Raw genomic sequence first — 26524 nt, forward strand, 5'->3', positions numbered from 1 at the left:
AAGATCGTAAGCGGTCAGTTGCGGGTCCGAGAGGCGAGTCGATTGCAACGAACAGTATAAAAAAAGCGCATCCTATTATCGACTACAACAAAAGGAGTCGTGCAGCGATACCTAAGTACACATCTCGATTCATCGTCTCGACTCGATCCGAACGGGTCCCATTGGCGCGCCCCACCGTCGCCGGGTGAGACAGGGACGCACTACGTGTTTGATAACAAGATAGAGTAGGACAGAGACGGTCATCTTGCCGGCGAGTGGCGCCCACTGGGCGGGGCCGCGCCAAGGAGCGAGCTGAGATGCGCGCGGAGCCGCTGGTGGGGCCTCGGCCGAAGGATCGCACTGCAGTCGACCGTCGCGGCCCCGACGCGCGCCCGCGACCCGCGACATCACCTTACGTAACCGATACATCGGAAACGTTCCGATAATCGATGTCTCGACACTCACCGACTCGATTATAATTGTGCCTTGATTTAAAAAAAACGTTTATGATTATTATTATTATTTTTTAATAATCCGACATCTTTACAAGTGTACTCTAAAAGTGCCCTGTGTCATGTTTTTGTTTTGTTTTCGCACGGACTTGTAAGATTATTTGGGCGTAGACTGTGTTTAATTTTTTTATGTAGAGACTCAGTGAATTTGGCTACTGTGAGGTGATTTAAACATTTCATCTTGAGGTTTTTTATTTTGTTGTTTTGTGTCGTATAAGAACTTTGTGTTTGATGTGAGGAACATTGAAACTGTTGCTTGAAGAATTTACTTCAAACGTAAGTAGAACTGTTATCTTCTGTTATTATTATTTGCAATAAAGTTATTTTTTATCTTTATCCACCAAGTCTTATAAGAATTCAACTGAAGACCAAACTAGATGTTCGAAGGAGTCGTATTCAAATACAAACATTAACACATTTAAAATGTTAAAATCAAAAACTGTTACTTAAAATTATAGAGTCAGATGATTAACAATTTATTTATATAAATGTTAACATTTTTATAATAAAAAATTAAATACCATTTATTTTCTTAATAAACAACAAAGTGTTAGTAACCGATTAAAATAATTTCGATTAATTTCTAATTAAAAAGTTAATTAATTAATTAATATTATAATTGTTAATTATTAATTTCAAAAATAATATTTCTTTGCATTTAAACATTTATTATAAAGTTAATATATTTATCATAAAGTTTGTCATATTAACTTCGCGTCGGATAAACGTCCCCCGTGTGGGATGAGTGTCCAATAATCTCATTTACCCTACTTCCTGATGATTAGCACAATTTTACTTAAATTCTCTACATTTCTTTAACTAATAAAATTTCTAAGAAATAATATAATATTGTCTTTATTACTAATCTAATATATCAGGTTATTATTTTATAACATAGTCATAAATTTAAGTTTTTAGATTCGATTGTTAATCTTACTAATAATAAATGCAGAAGTTTAGATGGATGGATGTTTGTTAGAAATTATCTACAGCTCTACGGATCTTGATGAAATTTGGCATAGATGTAGATGATAGTTTGGAAGAACATAGCTTATTCAGATTTTTTTACTTCCGCTGATACTACGAGTAAAAGCTAGTTAAAAATTAAATTAGGATAATCTACAATCACGGTATTATGACTTTATCAAGAACTACAATTTTTACAGCCGTTTGATTGTTTTTTACCGTATTTTTCCATTTCGCTGTAAAATCACTATGACAATATTATATAGTTATAAATTTAAATATATAATAATATATGTATATAATAGTGACTATAAGATATATAACATCTAAATAAATTAATATTATTTCAAAGTAATTCATACCTTATACGGCCTTTGAATATATGCAAGATAGAAAATAATTTGATTATGTTCAAGTAAGATATAAGAATGTTAGATTAATAGTTTATTTATACCAAACTAGCTCTCGCCCGCGACTCTGTCCGCGTGGATATATAAAAAAACTTAATATATATATAAGTTAAATTAAAAGCAGCTCTTCAAGGCGTAAATTCGAAAAATTGAATAAATAGTATCCTGTGTCGGTCTCCTGGCTCTAAGCTACCTCCTCACCAATTTTCAACCATATCGGTAAAGCCGTTCTTGAGTTATAAATAGTGTAACTAACACGACTTTTGTACATGTAAATTAATTTCTATAGTTCGATCTTTACTGTACTAAATCGCATAGCTCTGGATATTATTTCGTAAAGAATCTTATAAGAATAATAGATTAATTCCGTCTGATTAAATCCTATAAGATTCTTGACATGTTATTCGTTAAATCTGTTTAAGGCTAATATTAATTATAAAGTTCTATTCTAGATTTATTAAAATTAGTTAACTCGATGTTATTAATTAGTAAATTCCTTTTTTAAAATATTATACACTGTTCTTTTGTTTGTTTAAAATCTTTGACAGTGGTAGAGCCCGCTTTAACATCTTCGCACGAATTGTCCCGTCTCGCCCGGTGAAATACCACGACCACACAGAAGACAGGCGTCAAGTGGAAGCAATTCCGCGTTTCGTCTGATGAGTGTGCGTCCCGGAGGCCTTATTTAGTCCACTTTCCCTTCCCACCGTTTTTCTCATAAGGAAAGGATGGGAAGTGGAAGCGGACTTTCCGGATGAGAGGATGCATGGAAGGGGAAAATGTTTTCATTCTGTGCATCCTCTCCTCCGTCGATTAAAGGTAGGCAACGCATATGCAATTGCGTATGTCTATGGGCAACGGTAACTTCGCTATTTCAGCAACTTCACGTGGCCGCTCGCTCGTTTGTCACCTTATGATATAAAAAAAAATCTAATAGAAATTAATGTTATTAAATATACGTAATAATAAAATTCCTTTAGTAATTATTAGCTAAGATTCGTATAACTTAATATTTATTATTTATCTTTAATGTATTTCCGTTTATACTACATTTTAACTTTAATTTAGTTAGATTCTATGTTACGTAAACCAATTTGTTTTTTTTTTAATTGTTAAAAGTTACAGTGTGCTAGAAATTTGTTATAATTCTTCCGATCGACATAATTTACTAAGATATTTGTATTTACTTAAGGGTAATTGTTCATATGTCGTATTTACTTCTGAATGGAATATATAAGTGTTATTCAATTCCTAGATAAATCTTATATATAAAATTCTCGTGTCACAATTTTCTTTCCCATACTCCTCCGATACGGCTTGATCGATTCTCATGAAATTTTGTGAGCATATTGAGTAGGTCTGAGAATCGGTTAACATCTATTTTTAATTCCGCGCGGACGGAGTCGCGGGCGACAGCTAGTAACGTATAGATGTCATGTTTCATATAAGTATGTCAAATCTAATATCGATTTTAGTAATTATTTATTACTTAACTGCAACAAAAAGCCTTCAGAGATCTAACTTCGCCTTACTTTTGTAGTCCGGATTAAATAATTTAAGATTTAATTATTATTTACAACTAGTTATCGCCCGCGACTCTATAGTAGTCTATATGTTTTTACAGACTATGTACCGTTCCGCTTAACCGTTCTTGTCATACCTTCTAACATCCATCCATCTAAACATTCGCATTTATAATATTAATATGAGTATGATGTCTAATTTAAGTATTTATCCAAATGGAAGTTCATAATCTCTGTCTATTCCTTTATGTTGTAGCCGTGATTTTTGTTGTTAAGCTTTTTATGTTTTAACTCTACAAGATACCATGTGTTAACTGCATTATAATATCACCTTACTAAAGTCCGTGAGAGATATAAACGTATTCTATTGTCTATGAATGTTTCATAGCACTAATTGTAGTAAAAAATGTCTCGATTACAAAGAAAATCGATTAAACGCACGAGCTTTCGTGAGAATCGATTTCTTGTTACTTTTATATCAATTGTAGTTAATCTAATTGAATAGTAATTGACATAGCATTTTTTTAGCTACAACTATGCGATTAAAAATGTTTCTAAGTTATAAAATTATTTATTTGTTTTTACAACGACGTATTGTCAACGACAGAAGCGTCAACAGCCTAATGGTTAGGAGTGCGGATTCCCGATCACGAGGTCGGCGTTTCGAATCCCGCCATTCGACTATTACCTACACAAGCCTAGAGCTTTGTTGGAATGGTGAAAAGAAATATTAGTAAATTTCCAAAAAAAATCTGCTAATATTAAAAAAAAAACATATTTTTAGTGCAATACCTGTGACTACTTTTATTTTTCTGTACCGAGGATTCTTTGTGCTAGATTAATTGTCGAATTAAATTATTGCTAGAGTAAAGATTGGATTGTTTAGAGGTGGTCTATACATTTACCCACAAGCAGCCTGCCTTTATTTACTAAAATAACAGATGCCTACCTTTAATCGACAGAGGAAGAGACGCACAGAAAGAGGAATATAATTTTTTTTCTCTGGCAAATTAGGCCGTCGCCACGCACTTATCAGATGAAACGCGGAGTTACTCTTTGATAGCTGTCTTCTGTATGGTCGTGGTATTAGCAAATCGTACCAACTCATGCAAAAGATGTTATTTGCAGGCCACTGTTAAGATTAACATTTGTATTACCAGAAATAGATATTTTTGTACAGATCTAGACAATAATTAATCACGATGCGGTATTTTTAAACTACTGTAACAGACATATAGCAGGTCCAAAACAATCTTACTAATATTATAAATGCGAATGTTTAGCTGGATGTTTGTTAGAAGGTATCTTCGGAACTCAACAGATCTTGATGAAATTTGGCACCGACGTAGACATAGTCTGGAAGAACACATAGGCTACTTATTAACTTTTTTAAACTCCGCGCAGATAGAGTCACGGACAACAGCTAGTATTACTATAAAAAAAACTATTTGTCAGACTTGTCTAGATATTTATAATGCTATCAGACTTATAATGTGGCAGTCATCTTTTATTTTCGGTCTGCGGAAGTGATCGTCGTGTTTTAATACTTAACACCATGTGTTATCAACATCGTATTATTATATTTAATTAAAAAATAATCGACAAGATTTATGTTTATTAACGCTAGATACAGTATGTTGCTATTTTTAGGATTATTAATAATATATTAATGGGGTTCGATTCCGATATTTGAGAAGTTATTAACAGAATGTCAACCACGTTGTGTTTCAGATTCTAAAGTCATAGAACTGATAGAATTCTTTGACTGATATTAACCTTTTTAATCTTTAATTTAATGTTAAAATGTTTTGTAAATTCATAAATGCTTTATCGTCGTTTTTATAAAAGTGATAAAAAGGTAAGAAAAATGGAGTCGAGAGCGAGAATTTTATCCCTTGTAGTCCTTCCATAACAATGTAATTTTCTCCTCTTAATAACAGATGGCGCTGTACGTTACTAAACAACATGCAACTGGCAACTTACAATCTTAACAAGGTTGAAAAAAGTAATTCCATTTTCAAATTTAGTAATGTTAATAAATTCTTAAATACATAATATTTTAAATATAAAGTATTTACTATAATTATATACTTTTTAATGAACATTTTGGCTCTACCACTATTGGTTATATACGTACTAGCTGTCGCCCTCGACTCTGTCCGCGCGGTTAAAAACATATTAAATAGCCTATGTAACTTACTTCCTACGCTGGCGCATCGACCTAAAGAGGAGGGGGTCTTGGCCTCCTACACAAAAGATCGCTTAAGTTTTGCGACTTCTCCTGCAAGTCCATCGCTTGTAGCTCCCGTAGATCCAGCTCTACGGCGTTTCGCCAGCGATACCTGGGCCGACCGATGGGTCGGCGGCCAGTCGGGGTCCCGAGACATGCTGCTTTGGTCTTTCGATCTTCACCCATCCACATGAGGTGGCCCAGCCATCGGAGCTTTTGCTTCTCCGATGATATTCAGCTCACCCAGAGTCTCAATTTCCGCGTTGGAGCGGACTATGTTCATGAACATCCATCCATCTAAACATTCGCAAATATAATATTAGTAAGATTTCCCTTCTTTTTAATTAATAACTATCACTATATGATTTAGCAATTTCTTAAAAATTGTATCTATCATTCCATAATCTCCCACGAAAGATACGACCAAGTTGTAAGTTGTAAGTTGACGCTAATAAATGCAAACCGTGGTGTTCAAGTTCAAATAACAAAAGACAAATCTTCTCATATTCAATAGAGTAATAAACACTTTAATATACTAAGCATTATTAGTATCAAGAAAGAATAGCTTAGTGCGATAAGCCGTGGGACACTTCCGTCACACTTACTCCCATATACTTCGATTAATTATGACGTCATTATTGGCGTTGATACAGCATGTTCTAAAAATCTAAATCAGCCTTTTTTTTGATAGTACATAAGTAGTTTTAGTCAATTTTTTTTTGGCGTTCGCTTTTCAAATATTTTTAATCTAGTCGTAGTTTTAACTTAGTATAATGTGTGGGGATGTTTTGTAAAATCAATAAGAAATATAAGGTGTATACCCAATTAACAATAGTTGGTAATCTGTATGCAGTCTGTTGATTAAGATGCCTATAACAATTGCGTCAAGAGGACAATTATGTTACGATTAAATACGTCAATAAGTAATGCAAAAGTATCAGAGTTGTATATTGGGACATCCTGTATACACATTTGGTTCGTTTTGTTTACGATTATTTTATCTAAGGTATTGTAAGAGGAGAAGAGTCGGCAAGGTAACAACGGATGTTTGCCGGCAACCAGAACAAGTAACACAATAATGATTAACAATATTACTTATCACTTATGTAACTTAATTAATGCTGGATAAGCAATAAACTTATGTTGAAGAAAAACATCGTGATGCTGCACATATCTGAGAAGAAATTCAAAGATATGTGTGAAGTCAACCAACCCGCACTTGGCCAGCGTGGTTGACTATGGCCTATTCACCCTTAATTTAGGGTAGGCTCCGAGCCCCTCGGTGGGGACGTATAGTGAGGTGATGATGATGATGATTTTTGAAATTATTAGGACTGTATTTACATCACTAGTTTCCTTGCAACGGAACATAAATAAGCTGATGATGAAGCAATAAACTTATGTTGAACTAGCTGACGCCCACGACTCCGTCCGCACGGAATTAAAAAATAAACTTAGTAGCCTATTCTTCAAAACTATGTTTTACATTTAAACTAAATAGGATATATAAATAATGTTCTATTAATTAATTTACTGTGGTTTCAATTGTTTATTTTAGCAGTTAGGATAAACTATACTCGTACGTGGACTAGGTCATAAGCGAAAGCGGATTCTTGAAAAAAATATTTTGTAACAAATGTAACATGTGAATGGAATTGTAAATTAGCTTTAATTATTTAGTTTAAATATACATCTCTCTCTCTCTCAACGTGCCTCTCTATTTAATGGAGGTAGGCCGTCAGCTGAGTGAACTTTCGCCGATCTTGTGCCAAGCGAAATAAATGTTCCACGCTTGTAACATTCGTCCATTCCTTGATATTTCGCAACCACGATTTCTTTCAATATACCTACATATTTATTCTTAATTTATTTAACTACAAATTATATGAATATGCTTAGTTACTGGCGAACGTTATGATTTATTTGCTTTAGATTTCATTATGAATACTTAAGGACTCTGAGTGTGTATGCCTGCGGTAGCCTCCAGCAGAAACATGAAACATAACAGAATGAAAAACTTTTTACATACTTTTTCTTGAATTTCCTTAATGTAAATATGTTTAGACGTCTTGTAACACTATCTGATAAATCGCTTATATCTTGGACCATACAAACATCATTACAATTATCTATTGAACAACTATGAACCATAAATAATAACACTTTAAGGTTCAAAATGCTCTGTGTGTAGCGTGAGAAAATATGCGAAAGACGCTATAAGAAATGTCCGATCATAGAAATGCGAATCGACGTTAGTGTCGATTAGCTTTTAATTACGTTTCTAAGAAATTAAAGATTAGGCGCCGTTCATACTAAATCAAAAAATATATATATAATTTAATTTTCTCCTTGTAATGATTGATTTTATTAAGTGTAAACATTCATCATCATCAGCTCACTATACGTCCCCACCGTCTCGGAGCCTACCCTAAGTTAAGGGTGATTAGGCCATAGTCAACCACGCTGACCAAGTGCGGGTTGGCTTCTTACACATATCTTTGAATTTCTTCTCAGATATGTGCAGCATCACGATGTTTTTCTTCACCGTAAGAATGTCGGATAAATGTACATATGTAAATCGGAAATCGAAAAACATATTGGTATATAGAGGGATTCGAACCCAGGACCTGCAGTTCAGTCAAGTGCTTGACCCCTGAGCTACCGACGCTCCCTAAATGTAAACATTGTCCGCGCGGAATTAAAAAAAAACTTAATTAGTAGCCTGTATGTTCTTCCATGGTATGCTCTACATCAATGCCTAACTTTCCGTTTTGGAGATACCTTTTAACATCCATCCATCAAAACTTTGCTTTTTAAGTAGTAAGATTATCGTATTTCGACCAAAAGATTTAAACATTTTTCTATGAGAATCTGAAAATGAAACCCATATATATGTTAAATAACCAATATTAATTCAAAAACGTATTTCCTTGTATTCCGTGAACTTACATTTAAGCATGAAGAATTTTAAAAACAAAATTAATAATAAACAACAGACAATCAAGCCGGAGTTGTTCTACAAGACAATTAGATTTTATTGCTGCATTAAACTATTTTATTTTCGCAATTTTGAAAATAGAACGAATTAAAAATAGGTGTTGCGGAGTAACAGGCTAAATGCGAACCACAACAGCATTCCCGCCATTTATTTTTACATCGGGCCCGGCTGCCGAAAAACACACGCGATTCTCACTGCCTCCGCTACTACTGCAGACAAATTAACATTGACTGCATTGAACTGAACCTTCATTACAAAACGTTCAATTAATTTTTAAAATAAAATAAACACATTTTTAACAAAGAAACATAAAATAAGACATGTCATTGACTTTGGACTTATAACTGTTTTACCGACACTATCAGTTCAGAACTATACTCATGACAACACAAAAACAAACAAAATAAGAAAAAAGCATTGAAAATAGAACTATTGTTCCAAATATTTATTTAAATTTACATGTAAAATTTGTGTTATTTATTTTAATTTAAAATGGATGCTATACATGTTGCCTGGATTAGCATCTTTTTACGGCCAGTATAAACCTTTTACTAAAAAAAAATCAAAGGACATAGGCGTCTTGAATCCCTGTTTATTTGCCCATAAGTCCCACTAACCAATATTATATCCATCAAAGCAACATGTGGCAAAATCGCTGCCAGTTAAAAAAGAAAAAAATCTCTATCCCTCTCAGTTTGATAGCGCCGTCCCTTTCCTTCAACACATGTGTTGTCCGAATGCGATCAATGGATATTGTTTTTTTTGATAGTCTCATCAACGGGTTAGTTTATGAAGTCGATATCAAGAATTGATGCACTCTTTGCATGCGTTTACGTTTCGATAACTAAATACCATTGTTTGTTTGGATTGATTAACTCAAAAGATACTGGCTAGCAACATTTTTATAATTAAAGAAAAATAATGTAACGCTGACAAAGATAAGGACGACGATACGGGATTTCTACGTAAAAGAAAGAGATGGAATGTAGCAACTGTTTGGTACTGATATAGATTCACGTTTGATCTCGGTCGTGAACAGGTGACGTCCTGTAATGATGGACTACATTATATTTCGTGTTCTAAATTTAAACGGAATGATGAATTGGCGCGCTTACAGCACACGACACGGGAACGACACGTGACGAAATGATGACTTAATAAAGAATTGTCAGCAATTTTATTTGAATACCTTATACTTTTAAAACAAAAGGCAAACACCAATGGATTGATTATACACATATTTTAAAGGCTTCAAAGACAATATTTTATACTCAATAATAAAATAAAATTCTATAATAGTCGCAAAATCATGCAATAGCCCTTCAATACGAATAAAAGACATTGAAATGTCAAATTTCGTTACGCGACGTCTTTTCCGGTTCCCCTCCGAGACGATATCGAATGGGGCACGTCACTATAGTGCTATTATCGATAAATGGCTCGTGAGACATTTGTAATTTTATCTATTGAAAGTAATCACGATATTAAACATACTATTTTCGTATTCGCGAAATACATACATCTAATAAATAGCAAGAAGTGTCATCCTATGAATTCCTAGAAGGAAACCATATTCTAAGTCTTTAATGTATTCACTGCCACTTCTAGTAAATTAATGATGCATCTTACACAAATTTCATAGAATTAGTCATTTCCTAACTTATCTTGTGCTAACTAAAGGCCTATGTCTTGATAACGAATCTTTTTAAACACGTTTGCGTGACGTCAGTGTTGATATTATAGCTTAAGAAGAGTAAAGCCGACTATCATTTGAAAAATACTTACTAATATTATAAATGCGAATGTTTGGATGGATGGATGTTTGTTAGAAAGTGTCTCTAGAACGGATGTATGAATCTCTCCGATATTTGGCATAGATATAGAACATAGTCTGGAAAAACACATAGGCTACTAATTAAGTTTTTTTTTTAATTCCGCGGGGATTGACTTTCGGGCAACAGCTTTTTAATAAGGACCACACAATTAAACTTTTTTATGACATTTGTTAATTTGAAATAAAAAGTTCGAAATTTAAAAAAAAAATAGAAACATATTAAAAAACAAAAGCAAACACAATGAGAAATACCAATCCATATCTTTAATTTTAAATTCAAACAGCCACTGTTCTATTTTTCGATCATAAACAAAGTTTTTTTTTTCACTCTATGATCCTTTCCCGCGTTTTTTACCCGCCATATTTATGTCAACTGACTATTTTAAATCCCTAATGAATTATAAATTGTCTAATTATTGTCCCCAAGAGTGCCCCTTTGATATATTTGTGTTTAGTTCAAAAATAACCGTTCACTATCTACAGTTATTTATCTATGGTTAAGTCATAACCTATTTGATGTATGGGAAGACAGTTAATTACTTACGTTAGGGGGAAAATGTTTATTGAATATTCATAGCTGACAACGGTTTTTGGAAAGCCGGAACTTACATAACACTACATGAAAGTTCCTAATTTATCAAGTAATTAAAAACAATTGTGTAATATTACGCCATTTTAAAATTATTAGGGAATAATTGTTAACACATAATATAGCTGTTTGCTTCAGAAATATTTAATATTACTGAACAAATTGCTAAGAATCGCTATAAAACTGACTGATATTGTTTTCTTTACTTGTCTACTTCTGCCAAAATCATAAAAACAAAACCATTTTTAAGTAAATGAATCGATTAATAGTGATGGTCACGAACATCGATATATCGTGATAGCGGAAATCGAAGGCGATAAAAACATCGACAAGCAAATCGACGATATCAATTTTGTAGCGACACCTACCGGCCTAGTGTTGTAATGAGTTCCGAACACGAAGTGATCCCGAGACGAATATAAAGTGTCGATTTATCGATTATTTATTTCGGAAATCGCATGTCCGTTGTATATTTAATTAGGCAGGTGGGTGATTTTAACTTTGAACAATCTTTACGGCCCCTTGATAAAGATACTCTTTGCATTTAAGTTCTATGTTTTTGAATTTTGCGAGGTAGTTACTAATGTGGTAATGTTGGTAGAAGACATCATTGTAAACATTGTTTTGTTGGCACTACCGAAAATTTATTGCCAGAGTTTAATAGATTTTAATAAATAATAACAGTATACTTAACAATTATGATAATAAACTTCGTAGTTTTAGAAATATAACTTATAAAATCAATATATTTACGTCGTTACCCAAAGTAAACCAAACACGTTGCATCGCTTACCATTTAGAACCGCAGAGCGATGCTAAAACAATGAACAAACTGAAAAGCAATCAATCAAAGAACTGCAGAACGACGAAATAATCAAATTCCCGAAGCCGAAGCTCAAAGGGTACAAAGGTTTTCGGAATAGAGCCAAATAAAACCGAAAAATATGCCTAATATTTGGCGCAAGGTTCGCCGATACTTTTGCTGTAGGAACCTAAGGGCTAGTACACACTTAACGGATATCTTCCTAGCATTCTTCATTCGTATTCTGTATGACCATTTATCTATACACCAATAATCATTGTATTTATGGACCAACTATAGATAAGTATAGACTTAATGTCTGTGTATCTTTTTCAGCTAAAAAAAGAAAAATAGTGTAGTCTCCTACAATATAACTTAAAGTGACATAAAAAAAATATTAAATTATTACTCCCTTTAGCTTAAATTGTAACATTTGTTATTAAAAACATACTATGGGATCTATAGAATTGCTAAATAAATCTACAACAAAACTCCATATTTTTTAAAATGGTAACACTAAGAACAGTCTAGTGTATCCATTGCCTAACGTAACAAAAGCAAGAAGGCGTGTAGAAATAAAAAGGTGGAATCGAAATGGCAATCATGATTGCTGCATGAATTGCGATTTTTGATTTGCCGCTGCTCGTTCGTTGATCGTCCGCTGACAAACTGACGACTTGCCTTTCCTACGTCGGTCTTTGCTTTTCCCGTGCTTTTTTGATGTTTTTTTTTTTTTTAACTCGAACTGGCCGGTTGTAGATCTGTTGCAAGTTTGTTTTTTAGAATAGGCAATAACGTTGATATGGGTTTTGAAAAGCAAAGCAACTCAAAAGAATTTAACTTCTTACTAATATTATAAATGCGAAATTTGGTATATAGATGTAAAACACAGCCTGGAAGAAAACATAGGGTAATTGTTTTTTTTTAATTCCGCGCGGACGGTGTCGCGGGCGTCAGCTAATCGTATAATAATTACTGAATTTTAATTACGTAATTTGCACTCAAATTTCTTGTGTCATTCCTCCATCTATAATGGTATAAAGTTCGCATGAAAATAGCTAATTATAACAAAAATATGAGCCGTTAAAATCGCCGAAGCAAAGACATCGATTGAAAGCGAACTGGCAAAACTTTTGTCACGAAACCTATATTTCAATGCACGATATATATTTTACTGCCATTTTGATATTGAGCCGGTGAAAACAAACCCAACTCTGATATCCAAACATCAGCAAATTTAATTCAAAATCAGTCTTAGCTCCTAGCAATAGAGGTCATTAATATTTTTTCTAATAGCAGTTGTAAATTTGTCATCGTACAAAGAAACAACACACTTAACGCATTAACTAAAATAGACGACAGGGGAATTTGAACTTTATGATGTCGACACACGATACATCGTACTTTTTACGCACGGCAAACGTAAACTCGTAATTTCTTTAATGTTGTTAAAAATATTTACGTGTGAGGGTGTCTTAGTTTTTTTTTATTTATGGCCGTGATAAAATTGTTTGCGGCCATGTTCAGTTCGTTTAATATCGAGCACCTGTCTATTTTAAATTTTATTATCTGTTATCGAAAGTTGGTAGTGAAATAAATCACATGGTGACCTGGTAGGAATTGGGGGGCCGTATTACCGTGGGGGATATGGGGGCAACCTTATCAAACACCTGAAAGGAACCTGACACTGACTGATTTAATCTACAACGGTAATTAGGGCTGCCACTAAAATTCTTGACCATTAATCCTGGCAATCATAATTTGACATTTATATAATAGTTAACTTTTAAAAACTATTTAAAGTCAAGTAAAATTATTTTTAAAATGTATTCATGTTTATGAATTATGCATAACACTAAACGAAAAAGAATTATCTAAATTTATACAAAGAAGTTTTAATATAAATTCTAAAATATTTCTACAGTGATAAATTTCCCATACGTCAATCTGTGTCCGTCTGTATGCATGTCTCGTCACACTTCACAGGCGAGCAAACATCACGTTTTCAATAATCCACGATTGAAGGCATTATGTGCGTGTAACGACCGCCAATTGTTCCGATAAATGTGTCAAAATCACGAAACCATAGACTATTATAACCTTCTTTATTCTTTTACGTAGAAATAAGGCAAACAAAAACTGTTCTGCCACAAAATTATTTTTCTGCATATTGAATTGACATCGTACATTGAACTTGTCAAATGTCTTAGATATTTTGATATTACGAAAAAATAAAGTTGTTTAGACTTTTTCGGTTAATGCCGATCTAACTCGCGACCCGCACGCGAGCGCTTCCGCGTAGATCACTATCAATTACCAATTTATTGTTTCCCATCAATAACTGACAAACATTCAAAAAAGTATCTTATTGCAAAGAAAATTAAGTCGACAATATTCAATCCAAATTCCAAGAAAGCTTCGCGGCAAGACGTTCGATTTTCAACTTGCCTTTTTTTAAAAGAGTCATTTCAATGTTCGAATTTCGATTTTTGAATTTCGTGTTCTGTCGAAATAGACAGGGGAATTCGATTATTTTTTTTTACTAATGCACGAAGTGTCAACGTCAAGTTGGCAGTTTTAAAATGTTTATTTCATACAGACAACAGTAGACGGCGTTCAGCCAAAACATATTAAAGAGGTGTATTTGAATACTAATAAAAACTCGCGCACTGTTTTTATTACTACATTATAATATTAAATTTAAATAAAAACCCTCTAGATTTTTTAAATACTGTCTATGATAGGGATAAAATGTACGATGTGATTGTGTTGGTCAAGGATAGGTCACCTTGAGGTCGGTTTATTTTTCCGCCTTGTCTAAGTGTAAGGCAAAGTATGTAATTCAACAGTTAGCGTTATAATCCTTGTGTGACCCGCCTCGGCTCTTATCTGCGACATCTGGCCTCCCCCTAATGAATATTAACTAATAACAAACTGTTGTGTAGCGAGTACTGAAGTGGGAATAATTTCTATTCGTATGACTCACTTACAATGACGTACATTAATTTATTAAAATACATTTCCTTTTTTTTTAATTCCAAGTAAAAACTTCACAGGACACTTTGTTAAATGATTGTACTAAAATCGAATTACGATGTTATAAGAAATTAAATTCGATATTAAATCGAAAAGCGTAAAATTAAAAATTTATATTGCTTTTAATTTAAATTTTAAAAGGTTTATTAAAGTCAAATTGATAAAAATTGACAAGACACTACACATACTTAATAACATTAAATAAATATTTAAATACAAAATCGATACTCGATAATAAAGAATATTACCGTCAGTGTTTTGAATCGATTTGAATCGATGTTGTTGTCTATGGTGTAATCGATATAGAATGGTTGTTGGCGGCGCTGACCAACGTTCGTGCGGCCCACTGCTGTTTGCATATCGCCGCACGAAACTCGCACTTATCATGTTTATTGATTGACACGCTAGTAATTCACTGTTTCAGACTTGCCCCTTACACTGTATAAGGTATAAGCTGAAGCGATTTTTTAAAAAGAAATTATTTTTTAAATTTCTCTGCTCACTCGAAATAATAAGTGACTAAAGTATGACCAAAATAATAAATGTATGTATAATTCAAACATGTTTCCATTAAAAAAAATATGTTTGATTAGGGTTAATTTTGTTACTAGGGATATATATGAAAATTTGACGATTTTGATTAAAAAAAATTAAGGTAGCTTACCCGCTGTCGCTTATGATTTGGAATGGATGTGAAAATTTACAAGTCGTGGTTTTATTGTTCTTTGTGTTAGGCGATAAGTTGGTTTTCGGGCGCTACAGGCGCGCGGGGTTGTCGCGGGTGGAGGCGAGGGTCGCGGGGACATGCTAAATGCCACAGATATAGTTCGATGGCGACCGGACTTTTGTGTGATAGTTGCGTGTTTGATTTAGTTTTATCTCTCTATGTTTAGCGTCCGCCACCTGCTTTGAAACAATGTTTTAAATCATTGATCTATGTTTGCTTTTAACATTTTGTTGTTCGTTTAGAACGTTACGAGTAGCTCGTCTGATGAAATCTTTAGTTGAAATTACGAATGAATGAATTATTTTGACAAACGGCTTCTTCTGAAGTCTGTTTATCTCTCTAATGGCAAGAAATTGAACTGTAATATAAGTTCTTTCAACCCCTGAAATGTATCTTAGTTGAACATAACCAAATTAGTTTCGACACGAAAACTCCAAGTGGCCGATTGTCTGCTACAATAGAATCGATGTTAAACTTCCCCTTTCAATATTTTCTTTTTTTCTGTTTCAGGTCGAACAGGGGCACATCACAATAAGAAATAACGAAGACAAAGAAAAAAATCCCTCGTAGCACGCGACGTGAAAAGAACAATCGATTCGACACTGGCAGCCGAGTGTCGGTTGGCAGTTTTGTCTATGCTTTGCTTTTGAAAATGGCGGGCTTAAAGTTTGAATTTGGCGCACTCGGGCCGGCGTGACGGGTCATTGCGCGCCGGGAGTGAGTGCGGCGCGGACGTCCGGATGCACCCGACGGGCGCGGCCAGCCTGCCCGCCGCACCGGAGGCGGAGGTGCAAGCTATGCACTCCATGGACTGGCTCTTCAAGAAAGAAAGGATATACCTCCTAGCACAGTTCTGGCAACAGGTGCGGTTCTACATACAAACCTGTTTATTTCCTCTTCATTTCATTGTACGATAGATAAATAATACTTAAATAAACATTAATATAACAATACAGATAGTTATTAATAAACGTTGTAACTACAAGACAATTGTACAGACTATAAAATCAGAGAGCTTAACTTTGAACAAAGCAACAGAATCAATTATTAGTTTAATATAAGGCGCAATTAACCTGTGGGACCGGGGGTGACCGATTCCCGACCCCAGCTCAGTAACAATTACATCTATTGTTGTTGCAATCTCCGTAGTATCTGATCGACGTTTAGTTTCGATAGAGCTGCGTTGAATTCTAATTCCGAACAGGTAACGGCCGCCCTCTAATCTGAATGTCACTTCGATACAAATATATAAGGGTCTCTGGAGATATCAACTGGCTAATTGATATCCAAATATTTACCTTCAGACCAAAATAATAAAGACAAAAGACACAAACGTATTTACATCCAAAAGAACGTGGAGTTTCTTTATGAATGCAGAAGAAAGCATAAGACTGTGACAGATTTATGCGACAATAGTCAAAGTCTGTTCAACAATGAACATTCTGTAGTTGGTAATAATTGAGATTAAACACTAAGGAAGGAAAGAACAACTAGATACGCTTAAGTAGAACACATTTCCTTACAACGCCAATTCGATCGCGTCACAGAGATATACAAAATTGGTTATAAGGAAAGACAATACAATGTAATGAACATGCATTAAAGCATTGTTCTTCGATATAAGTGAACAGCCGATAATCTACGGGCAATTATAATAAATGCATAGATCTATATCGCTGCGTTGCGCCGAGATATAGGGGAAGTTGCGAAACGCGTTGCGAATAATCTGGAAGCGTTCTAATAGCTTCTATTGAATTTCAAGGTGCGATCGTGTCTATGGTTCCACATTAAAAATAGATGTAATTGTCCTTTTTATAAAGCTTTAAATCCTAGATTAAACTTAAGGCTATCTACAAAAAAAATATTTGTTAACAAAAGATAATTGAAGTACGTTTGTCGAGATTTGCAAACAATCGTGTGTCAAATCGAGCACGAATCGATGTTATTATTCGATACTCGGCGCTAATCGAGACGCTAATTGGCTCTGAGAGCTGTTGACATCGACCGCGAGTCGAGTGTCATAGATCGCGCGTCATTTGGCGCGCCTCTACATTGTCTATGTCATTGCTAATTCCTAACCTTTTGTAACACACGTTCCCTCTCATTGTAGGAAATATTACATTCCTTATACACAAAAAAAAAACAAAGGAGATATTTAATCAAACAGTGTTACCATATCCTAGTACAAAGTTGAATGTTTGTCTTTGGAATTATATTTGACATGTTACGACTAGTAATACAAATTCAGTGTTGCCAACCGCTTTATGTCAACTCGATACGATAGTCATAATCAAAATATGAACAATAGCTTTAACAGAGTAAGAATAAATATTCATTCCCGTTCGAGGAGCGAGAGTCGATTCATCCCGCTGATAGGCCGCATTTGAATGCGCCGATACTATTGTGAACTGGACTTTATATTGATTAAAAAGCATATTTACATTGAAATTTACATATGCCGTGCTGCGACCGTACTTATCGATTCGCGAACGCAAGGACGCGGAATGTCGACTCGGTACAGCCATTTCTTTAGAAATGATTAATATCCCAAAGACCACGTTAACTAAACGTGCTAGTCGCTAATATTGACTACTAATAAGCTTATAGAATAAATTTTAAATTGCTACACAGTTTTTGATACCTAAATAGTAAAACAAAACTTATCCGACGTTCTTACGGTGAAGGAAAACATCGCGATGCAACATGCAAATATCTGCGAAGAAATTCAAAGATGTGAAGTCAACCCTGTCACCCCTAACTTACCTAGCCTTAGCCTACCCTGCTCCGAGCCCCTCAGTAGGGACTATAGTGAGCTGATGATGATGATAAAACTTCTGTATTTAATAAGTAATTTTCTACATTAGTCAAGATATTGTCATCCAAAAAGTGCCGTAAAGTATATTAAAGTAATAAAAACATCACTAATGAAGGTTCACCTAATTTCGGAGTGACATTTGATAGTTATTCCATGAAAATTGAACAAAAAAATAATTTAATTCCGACAGCACGAATACACATTTCGATATTAATTGTAATCGATTTAAAAATTTCGGACGTCATCCGCCATTCGATAAATTAAAGATGGCCACCTGTCATTACACGTGCAGGCCACAGATAAAGTGATACTATAATTAATTTTTAGTGTTACCAACAAAAAATGATTGATCTATTACTTTGTATATGAAAATTGTTACATATACAATATAGAAGCGTTATTTTTTAATAAAAAAACAAAGAACAAGTATTTTTTTCTTTGAATTTAAACGAACAAATTTAGTTGTCTTGGCAACAAGTTTATGTTTTTTTGTCTATTATTTCTTAGCTCTATAGATAGAGTATAGAATTTTTGTATTAAAAAATATAATTAAAACATAATATTCTTGTGTATAAAATCTATATCCCATAGATTTATTCATTCATTAATTAGTGAGGTCGAAAGCTCGATCGCGATACGCCATAAAATCTTCATAATCTCTTTCTATCAAAACCAATACCAATAAATGCGCTATTAGCCACCCATCTCGGCGGCGGGCGGTGTTTAAGGCCACATTAAAACGGCAGAGAAGCCTCACAGATGCAGCCTGTTAATAAAACTAACAATTAACGTCTATAAAACGAGCTCCGTCGAAGCGATCTCGCTCCCCTGTCGTTTATTGTCCCCGGAATACGGATGCGCGTTCGATCTCTTTACGCTTTATTATCGATAATTGTGTTTGTTTCGTTTACCGTTTAATTATACATCGAATGGAATCTATTGGAACTTTTTTAAGTTTTAATTTTGAATTAGATTCTTCTTCATCTTTGTTGTTTTACAAAACGTGTTAATTCTTATCATTGGTTTGTGATACCAATATCTCTGTATAAAATATACCGTCACCCTGTCATTTTTAAACGGTGATTTTTGTCTCAGAAACCCACGGTTAGTCCGTACATGTAATGGATGCTTAATCTGTTTTAATATTTTGACCTTCATAAACGCATGTTAATCAGTTGTAACAAAAGAAAGTCTAGACAAAGTTCTGTTTAATTATTACACTGATTATATTAGACATAAATATATTTAAGTCTCAAACGACACGGTGTTACAAACGTGCGTCATTAAACGTACAACAAAACAAATAGACAATGAGCGCAATAGTTTAACTACTTGAAGCTAAATCGTCGACCGCGGCGCACTCAATTAGGGCCGACCAGACTCCGCAAACATTCGCTGCGAACACGAATAATTAATCGATGCGAATCGTCCCGGTGCGAATCGTCCCGATCCTATCGGATTAACCTAACAGTTTGGGAATGCGATCGGTTCCCACAGACTTTCGGCCACAGGAATTTGTCCCGTCTTTTTCGAACACTAAAAAGTTGCATGCTTTCCCATGACTTCATTTCGTAGAGAAAGACATAAAATGTTATTAGATAAAAGTCCAACGCTATTAATATGTTATATTATAGATCCCAAAGCTAAAGTTAAGTTGATAACACAAATTTTTATTCAATGACTACATCGATGTTGCTTACTCGAATCAAGAGAGAAAATCGATCGATTCAATTTACTAAGTAAGACACAAAGAATTGAACTCAAATATTTTATAGTTTATTACTCTCACTGATGCGTTGTGTCTTTACGTCTTCGTATTCATTATTAAACCAGCATAATTATCATTTTAGCGAACAAAAAGGAACTTCAAAACAATTCGGAATTCGACCTCGGCAACGAATCTAAAAAAACGATCCTTAACCCGTATTTAAAAATCGATTGCGACCAAAAAATTGTCACTGACAAATGATTCCGAACGCCTTGCGGTTGAAATTACGAATTCAAATCTTCGAATTTCGAACAAAAACCGCCATTAACGGTCGGCGGCGTTGCCTTTTTTAGGGCTGTCGATGATTTTTCGGGGCTAATCGTGTTTTTTGCCGATTCGAGGATAATCGATGCATCGGGTGCGCTAATTCGATTTGCGCCCCTCCCACCGCGTCTATAAGTGGGCGGTGACTATCGATCTTCTATCTAAATCATTACAGCTTCCCGCGCAAAAACTATACTTATTAATTTTTTTCGTTATTTATATTAGAGATTAATACGGTAACGTAGTAGCGGTCTTTGTATTAAAATTAGACATATTTATGTTCCATTGCAAGGAAACTAGTGATGTAAATACAGTCCTAATAATTTCAAAAATCATCTTCATCATCATCACCTCACTATACGTCCCCACCGAGGAGCTCGGAGCCTACTCTAAGTTAAGGGTGATTAGGCCATAGTCAACCACGCTGGCCAAGTGCGGATTGGTTGATTTCACACATATCTTTGAATTTATTCTCAGAAATGTGCAGCATCACGATGTTTTCCTTCACCGTAAGAACGTCGGATAAATGTACATATGTAAATCTGAAATCGAAAAACACATTGGTACATGGCGGGATTCGAACCGAGGACTTGCAGATTGCAAGTCAAGTGCTTGACCACTGAGCCACCGACGCTCTTATTTCAAATGGTACTGATATATTATCGATAATTTTATATCAACAGGTACAACACTATACGGAACATAAGCCTAATCTACGATCATTTTAGGAGTCAATTCCACGCATAATAGAGCGTGAGTTGAAATGTACAGCAAATGCATCTCAATAATTTAATAATACAGATTAAACAGAAAAAAAATAAAGAATCGATTGCGGTTGATGACTGCAATACTGGCACAGTCGAATCATCAAGAGCTTGATGGTTTTTTAATGATATTTTTCACAATCGGCCTGATCATTGATGGTTATTAGGTATAGACCGCCTCGAGACACGAACCTGCTTCGCTTGTTGTACCAACTATTTCAACGTACAAGCAAATTTACCATTTAAAACAAAGAGCGCAAGGTTCAAATTACTTTAACATATTTATAGTGACCTGAGAAACTTGTTAGACCTACTTGTAATTATTACTCTTATAGCTTTTCTATTAAAGTTAGAATCCTAACAGATTATTTCTAGATGTAAAAACTAATAAAATAGAATTCTAAATTTAAAATGAGACGTTTATTTTATTTAAATTTTTTCCTTTTTAATTTTTATGGTATTAATTCTCGTGCAAAGATTTAAACGTCAAAGCCAAAGTTGGCGCCAAAATAACAGGAGTGAGAACAAACCCGACTCGTCCTTAACCCGACTGGAGTTAGGCAATTAGCATAATCTTAGGCCCAGTTACGAGGCTAATGCCTTATCGCGTGCCTTTGTTTGTAAACAATACTATACCAACCATAGAGTAAAATTTTTTTTTCCAAAGTTTTAGTGACGTTCCTTTTTTAAACGATATTAAAAAAGAAACCGATACGATTATATTATACTGTTATGACAACATTTTTTAAAATGACTTAATTCTACAAAATATTTTAGTCTGTTGCCAATAACAATGCTTAACAGTGGTAGAGCCCGTTTTAACATCTTCGCACGAATTGGCCCACTCGCCCGGTGAAATACCACGACCACACAGAAGACAGACGTGAAGTGGAAGCAATTCCGCGTGCAGTCTGATGAGTGTGCGTCCCGGAACCTAATTTAGTCCTCTTTCCCTTCCCATCCTTTTCTTTATAAGGAAAGGATGGAAAGTGGAAGTGGACTTTCCGGATGAGAGGTTGCATGGAAAGGGAAGATATTTACTTTCTTTGCATCATCTCCTCCGTCGATTAAAGGTAGGCAACGCATGCAATTGCGTATGTCTATGGGCAGCAGTCACTTCGCTATTTCTGCGATTTCAGGTGGCCGCTCGCTCGTTTGCCTTCTAATATAATAAAAAAAAAGGTCATCGGTTAAATATATCGTAAATTAATCTATAAGTTTTATATTTGATGTGCGTATATTTTTTTGTATATTTAATGACCTAATTTAGACTACATTGCTATTAACAATTTAATGATATAAAATTATTCATACATTTTAAATTAAAGTCTAAACATAGCTTAATATAGATAAGAAATCGGTAATGTATTTCCGAACTTTATAGCTTGTTTAATTTATTTAAATCGATTTGTAACTATTGAAATTTTAATATAAATAGTTATATTTTAGGCTGGAAATAAACTTTAGTAGTATTTGATATTAAAACACTGATAATAATATCTTGGAAATGTTATTCAGATTTCTAGTGTGCTTCTGTTTATTTGAAAAAAAAAAAAGTTTTTTTTACTTTTTATCTTACCAATACTATAAAAGCGAATGTTTAGATGGATCCAAGATGGATGTTTGAAGGTATCTGCGTAACGGCTCAGTAGATCTTTGTGAAATTTGACACTGATGTAGAGCATAGTCTAGAACACATTGGCTATTATTTTTAATTCCGCGCGGAAGTAGCGGAAGTAGCATACGATGGCTATATTTAATAAATCAACATGATATAATCATTCGTATACAAGAACCCAAGACTTCCTGTAGTTTTGAGGGACTTAGGAATGGGATATATCTTCCTTCTGTGCGGCCCTCCCTCTATCGCTTGAAGGCTGGCAACGTATCAGCATGTCCATGGACATTCTGCTCTTTGCAATAGGCATATTCAGGTGACCCCTTGCTTGCCTACCTTATGATATAAAAAAAGTCAAACCCAGCATTGGTTATTAATATAGTACGTCTGGCAACTTTGAATATATCAAAACAAACATTTCTTAAAAGTTTTTATGAATATTTTTTAAACAAATTACTAAACGATAAACCTAATGTAACATGCCTTAACTTCGGAGTTTCATTAGAGTGGGCTAGCATATCATGCGATGTATCGATACATCGAGTAATGATGATAAACAACTATCGAATTATTATTTCTTGCTTCATTTCGTATAGACACTGGCAAGCTGTAATTTAATACTTTTATGTTGGCTAAACTAATCCATATTTGTTTTGAAAGGTGCGCGTAACGGTTATAACATTTTAAAAGTAAACATTGTTTTCTTTTTATTTTGTTGGCACAGTAATAAAAAACTATCTTGCCATTTGCCGATTTGACATTTTATTAAAGAAAAAAAAGCCGTTAAATTTAGTAAAAAAAAAACAAATAAAACCATAAATACAGCTATCTATAAAACAGCTCTTGTTTTTCGTATTTTGTCATGTAACACATCTAGTACTCTAAATATCAAATAACTTTGGGTGGTTGCCATTATAATGAGACATTTTTCTTTCGAGACATAAGAATCGATGTTACAATCGAGTTTATTGTCACTCGTTTATATGCAGCCGTCACCAATCCAATATGTCGGCCATTAAGATAGTGTAGCGATCACGAGCCACGCAAATAGAATGTATTTGCATCGTACATTTCAATAGAATTAGAACAATAGGAAAGATTGAACAATCTCGATGTTTTTTTTTTTATAAAATATGTTTATAGCCCATTGAATTATACGGCTTCTTTATTTAGTTTAACGAATCATTATTTTAACCTGTCGATATTTTTAGATAAGATCTTAATTAGTTTTTTATTCAAAAGACAATCTTAAATATTATAAGAACTTTTTTATAAATTTATATTAATTATTCATTCAACTTATGTAATTAAATTAATTGAGACCGCTTTTGGTTCATTAAATTCCAAATAAAGTTTTCGGGGATACAAAAATTAAAAAAAAATTCAAGAATGTCACTGGCTGAAAAGAAATGCACGGTCGTGGTCCGCGGAGACAGAATCGATTAATTATCGATCGATACCGATGCATCGCGGGCGTTTACAAATGGCCGCCGCAACTGTTGGAGATTTACGATCGCATTACCGTGAGCGACATTAAAACCGATGTCACACTGACTCAAAAGGTTAATTGGGAACATCTTTGCGCCAAATATAGCCAAGTTTAAATTTTTAACGCCATAACGCGAGCTTTCAACTTGATGGATATTCGGTCATCGTCCTGTCTGACAGATGTAACGACAGCTCCTTTCCCGCCAAAATAAATATCAAATCGAAACAAGATGTCGAAAACAAAATACTTTAATACTTTTGTAGAATATAATTCTATTTATTTATCTCTTATGTGCATGTTTATTTCTGATAATATTATGTATTTTAGTACTTATATTAAAGGTAATAACCTCGATATGTTTTATAATCTGTAAATGTATTCCACTGAGCTGTAACAAGCCGTTTGGCGCCAAAACAGCGTAAAATAGTCGAGTGCGTGTTCAAATTGAATGATGCTTCGGTGTTTTTTTTTTTAAATCCCTTGAATATTCGATAGTGAGTCATCCGTGTATTGATACTTCATTTTATTGGAGCTGGAATATTTTTATGAACATGCATTTTACTGAACGAACTTCAACTAAATGATATACGTAGGATAAAAACATTGGATAGGATTTTTATTGCAATTTCAAAAATTTAATATTATTTCTTTATTCATTTGAAATAAAAAATACCTTTTCCAGTATTTCGTACATCAATGTATAGAATAGTAATGATTGTTTTATTTTAAGAATCTCTTGTCATTCGATAATCAACCTAACTACACCGTGATAAAGTCCTGGTTGCAATGCTATTGTTCTTGTTGCGAAACTAAATTTGCAAAGAGTATGCCCGCAGCGCAAATGTCATACGGCCAGTTTGACTGATTCCTATCGAACTTCGAAAGGTACAGTTAGCAAAATAGATTTTCTTTTAATACCTGTTCGTACTCTATAAATGTTCACTGATAAAGGTATGGTTGGTTTCTGAGACAGAAATCCTGGTACAAAATTTATGTTTTTTCAAAGATAATGAGAGGGATAACGATGTGCTTTATATATGAATTTTAGTCTCAGAATCCGACGATTAGTCGTCTATAAACAAGTTTACGCTTTTTTATCGAATATATAAAATTAAAAATTAAAAAAAAAACGATTAATTTGTCTGAAACTGAAAACAAACCTTTTAACAGTTTTTAAATACGTTAGTTATTTACGACTTGAAGAATGCACTTCAGGCATTCCAAATTTAAATCTATAGACGTTTTGAACGCTTCGGGATTAACGGAGTAATAAGTTATATATAGCAATATTAGTAACAGTTATTCGCTATACAAATTCTTTTAACGTTATTCGGTGTCACATCACTCTTGATTCCAGAGATGCAGAACATATAGAGCGAGATCTCACTAGACACGTTATTTTACTATTGAAATTGACAAGCAGATAACTATTCCGATAGATTTACAAATCAAACTCTTTTGGGAAATAAAAAAAAAATTATTAAGTAGCCTGTGTGTTTTTTCAGACTATGTTTTATATCTATGCCAAATTTCAATAACATCAGTGCAGCCGTTCTGGTGATACCTTCAAACAAACATCCATCCATCTAAACATTTGCATTTATAATATTAGTAAAATTTCGTAATATATTGCCTTACAAAAAATGTAGTTTTAACTACAAATTTAATTAAGTTTTAGATTCTTTTTCTTACGTTAATGATTCCAAGCGTTGTCTTCTATTTTACTTACATTGACTTTTGTTACGAAATTAAAACAATGGAAACTTAAAAGAAAGTTTTTCGTTCATAAAATATTTTTATAACGCCACTTACACTTCGAAAGGTAAAACTATATTAACGCGCGCAAAAATAGCGTATACAAAGTAGTGATTTATCCCAACGTATCATAATTTAAAAATTGACTTAGCAGCGTGGAAAAAAATACGGTTAGATTCATAGGAAACGCATTAGCGCCTACGTTAAATGCTGACAGGAGAAAAAAGCTCTAAACGGACAGTTTACGTTATTTTTTTCTGACGCTACCGCGCGCTCGCCCATTGTTCGCAGATGATACGCATCGCCTTCGGAATTGCTCGCACGCTTAACTGTACAAGCTACTTGTGTCTATTGCGATGTCTACAACTTCATAATAATAGCTTATGAAATTTTAAAACTACAAGCCAATGACATGTCACATTAAAAACCTGGAGAAACTTGTAAA

General features: G+C 34.0%; 1 protein-coding gene across 3 annotated transcripts in view; it reads left to right on the forward strand.

The window, feature by feature from the left end:
- The first annotated feature begins 346 nt into the window (after positions 1-346).
- cut (homeobox protein, cut) overlaps positions 347-26524 on the forward strand; it is a 143347-nt gene continuing 117169 nt past the window's right edge. For all 3 annotated transcript variants that reach the window (XM_013312316.1, XM_013312317.1, XM_013312318.1), the window contains exons 1-2: positions 347-767; positions 16117-16469. In XM_013312316.1, coding sequence (XP_013167770.1) covers positions 16347-16469 — 123 coding nt within the window. In that variant the 5' untranslated portion in view covers positions 347-767; positions 16117-16346. The remainder of the gene's footprint in view (positions 768-16116; positions 16470-26524) is intronic.

Source organism: Papilio xuthus, unplaced genomic scaffold, assembly GCF_000836235.2.
Source record: "Papilio xuthus unplaced genomic scaffold, Pxut_1.1 DF827679.1, whole genome shotgun sequence".
Classification (NCBI taxonomy): Eukaryota; Metazoa; Arthropoda; class Insecta; order Lepidoptera; family Papilionidae; genus Papilio; species Papilio xuthus.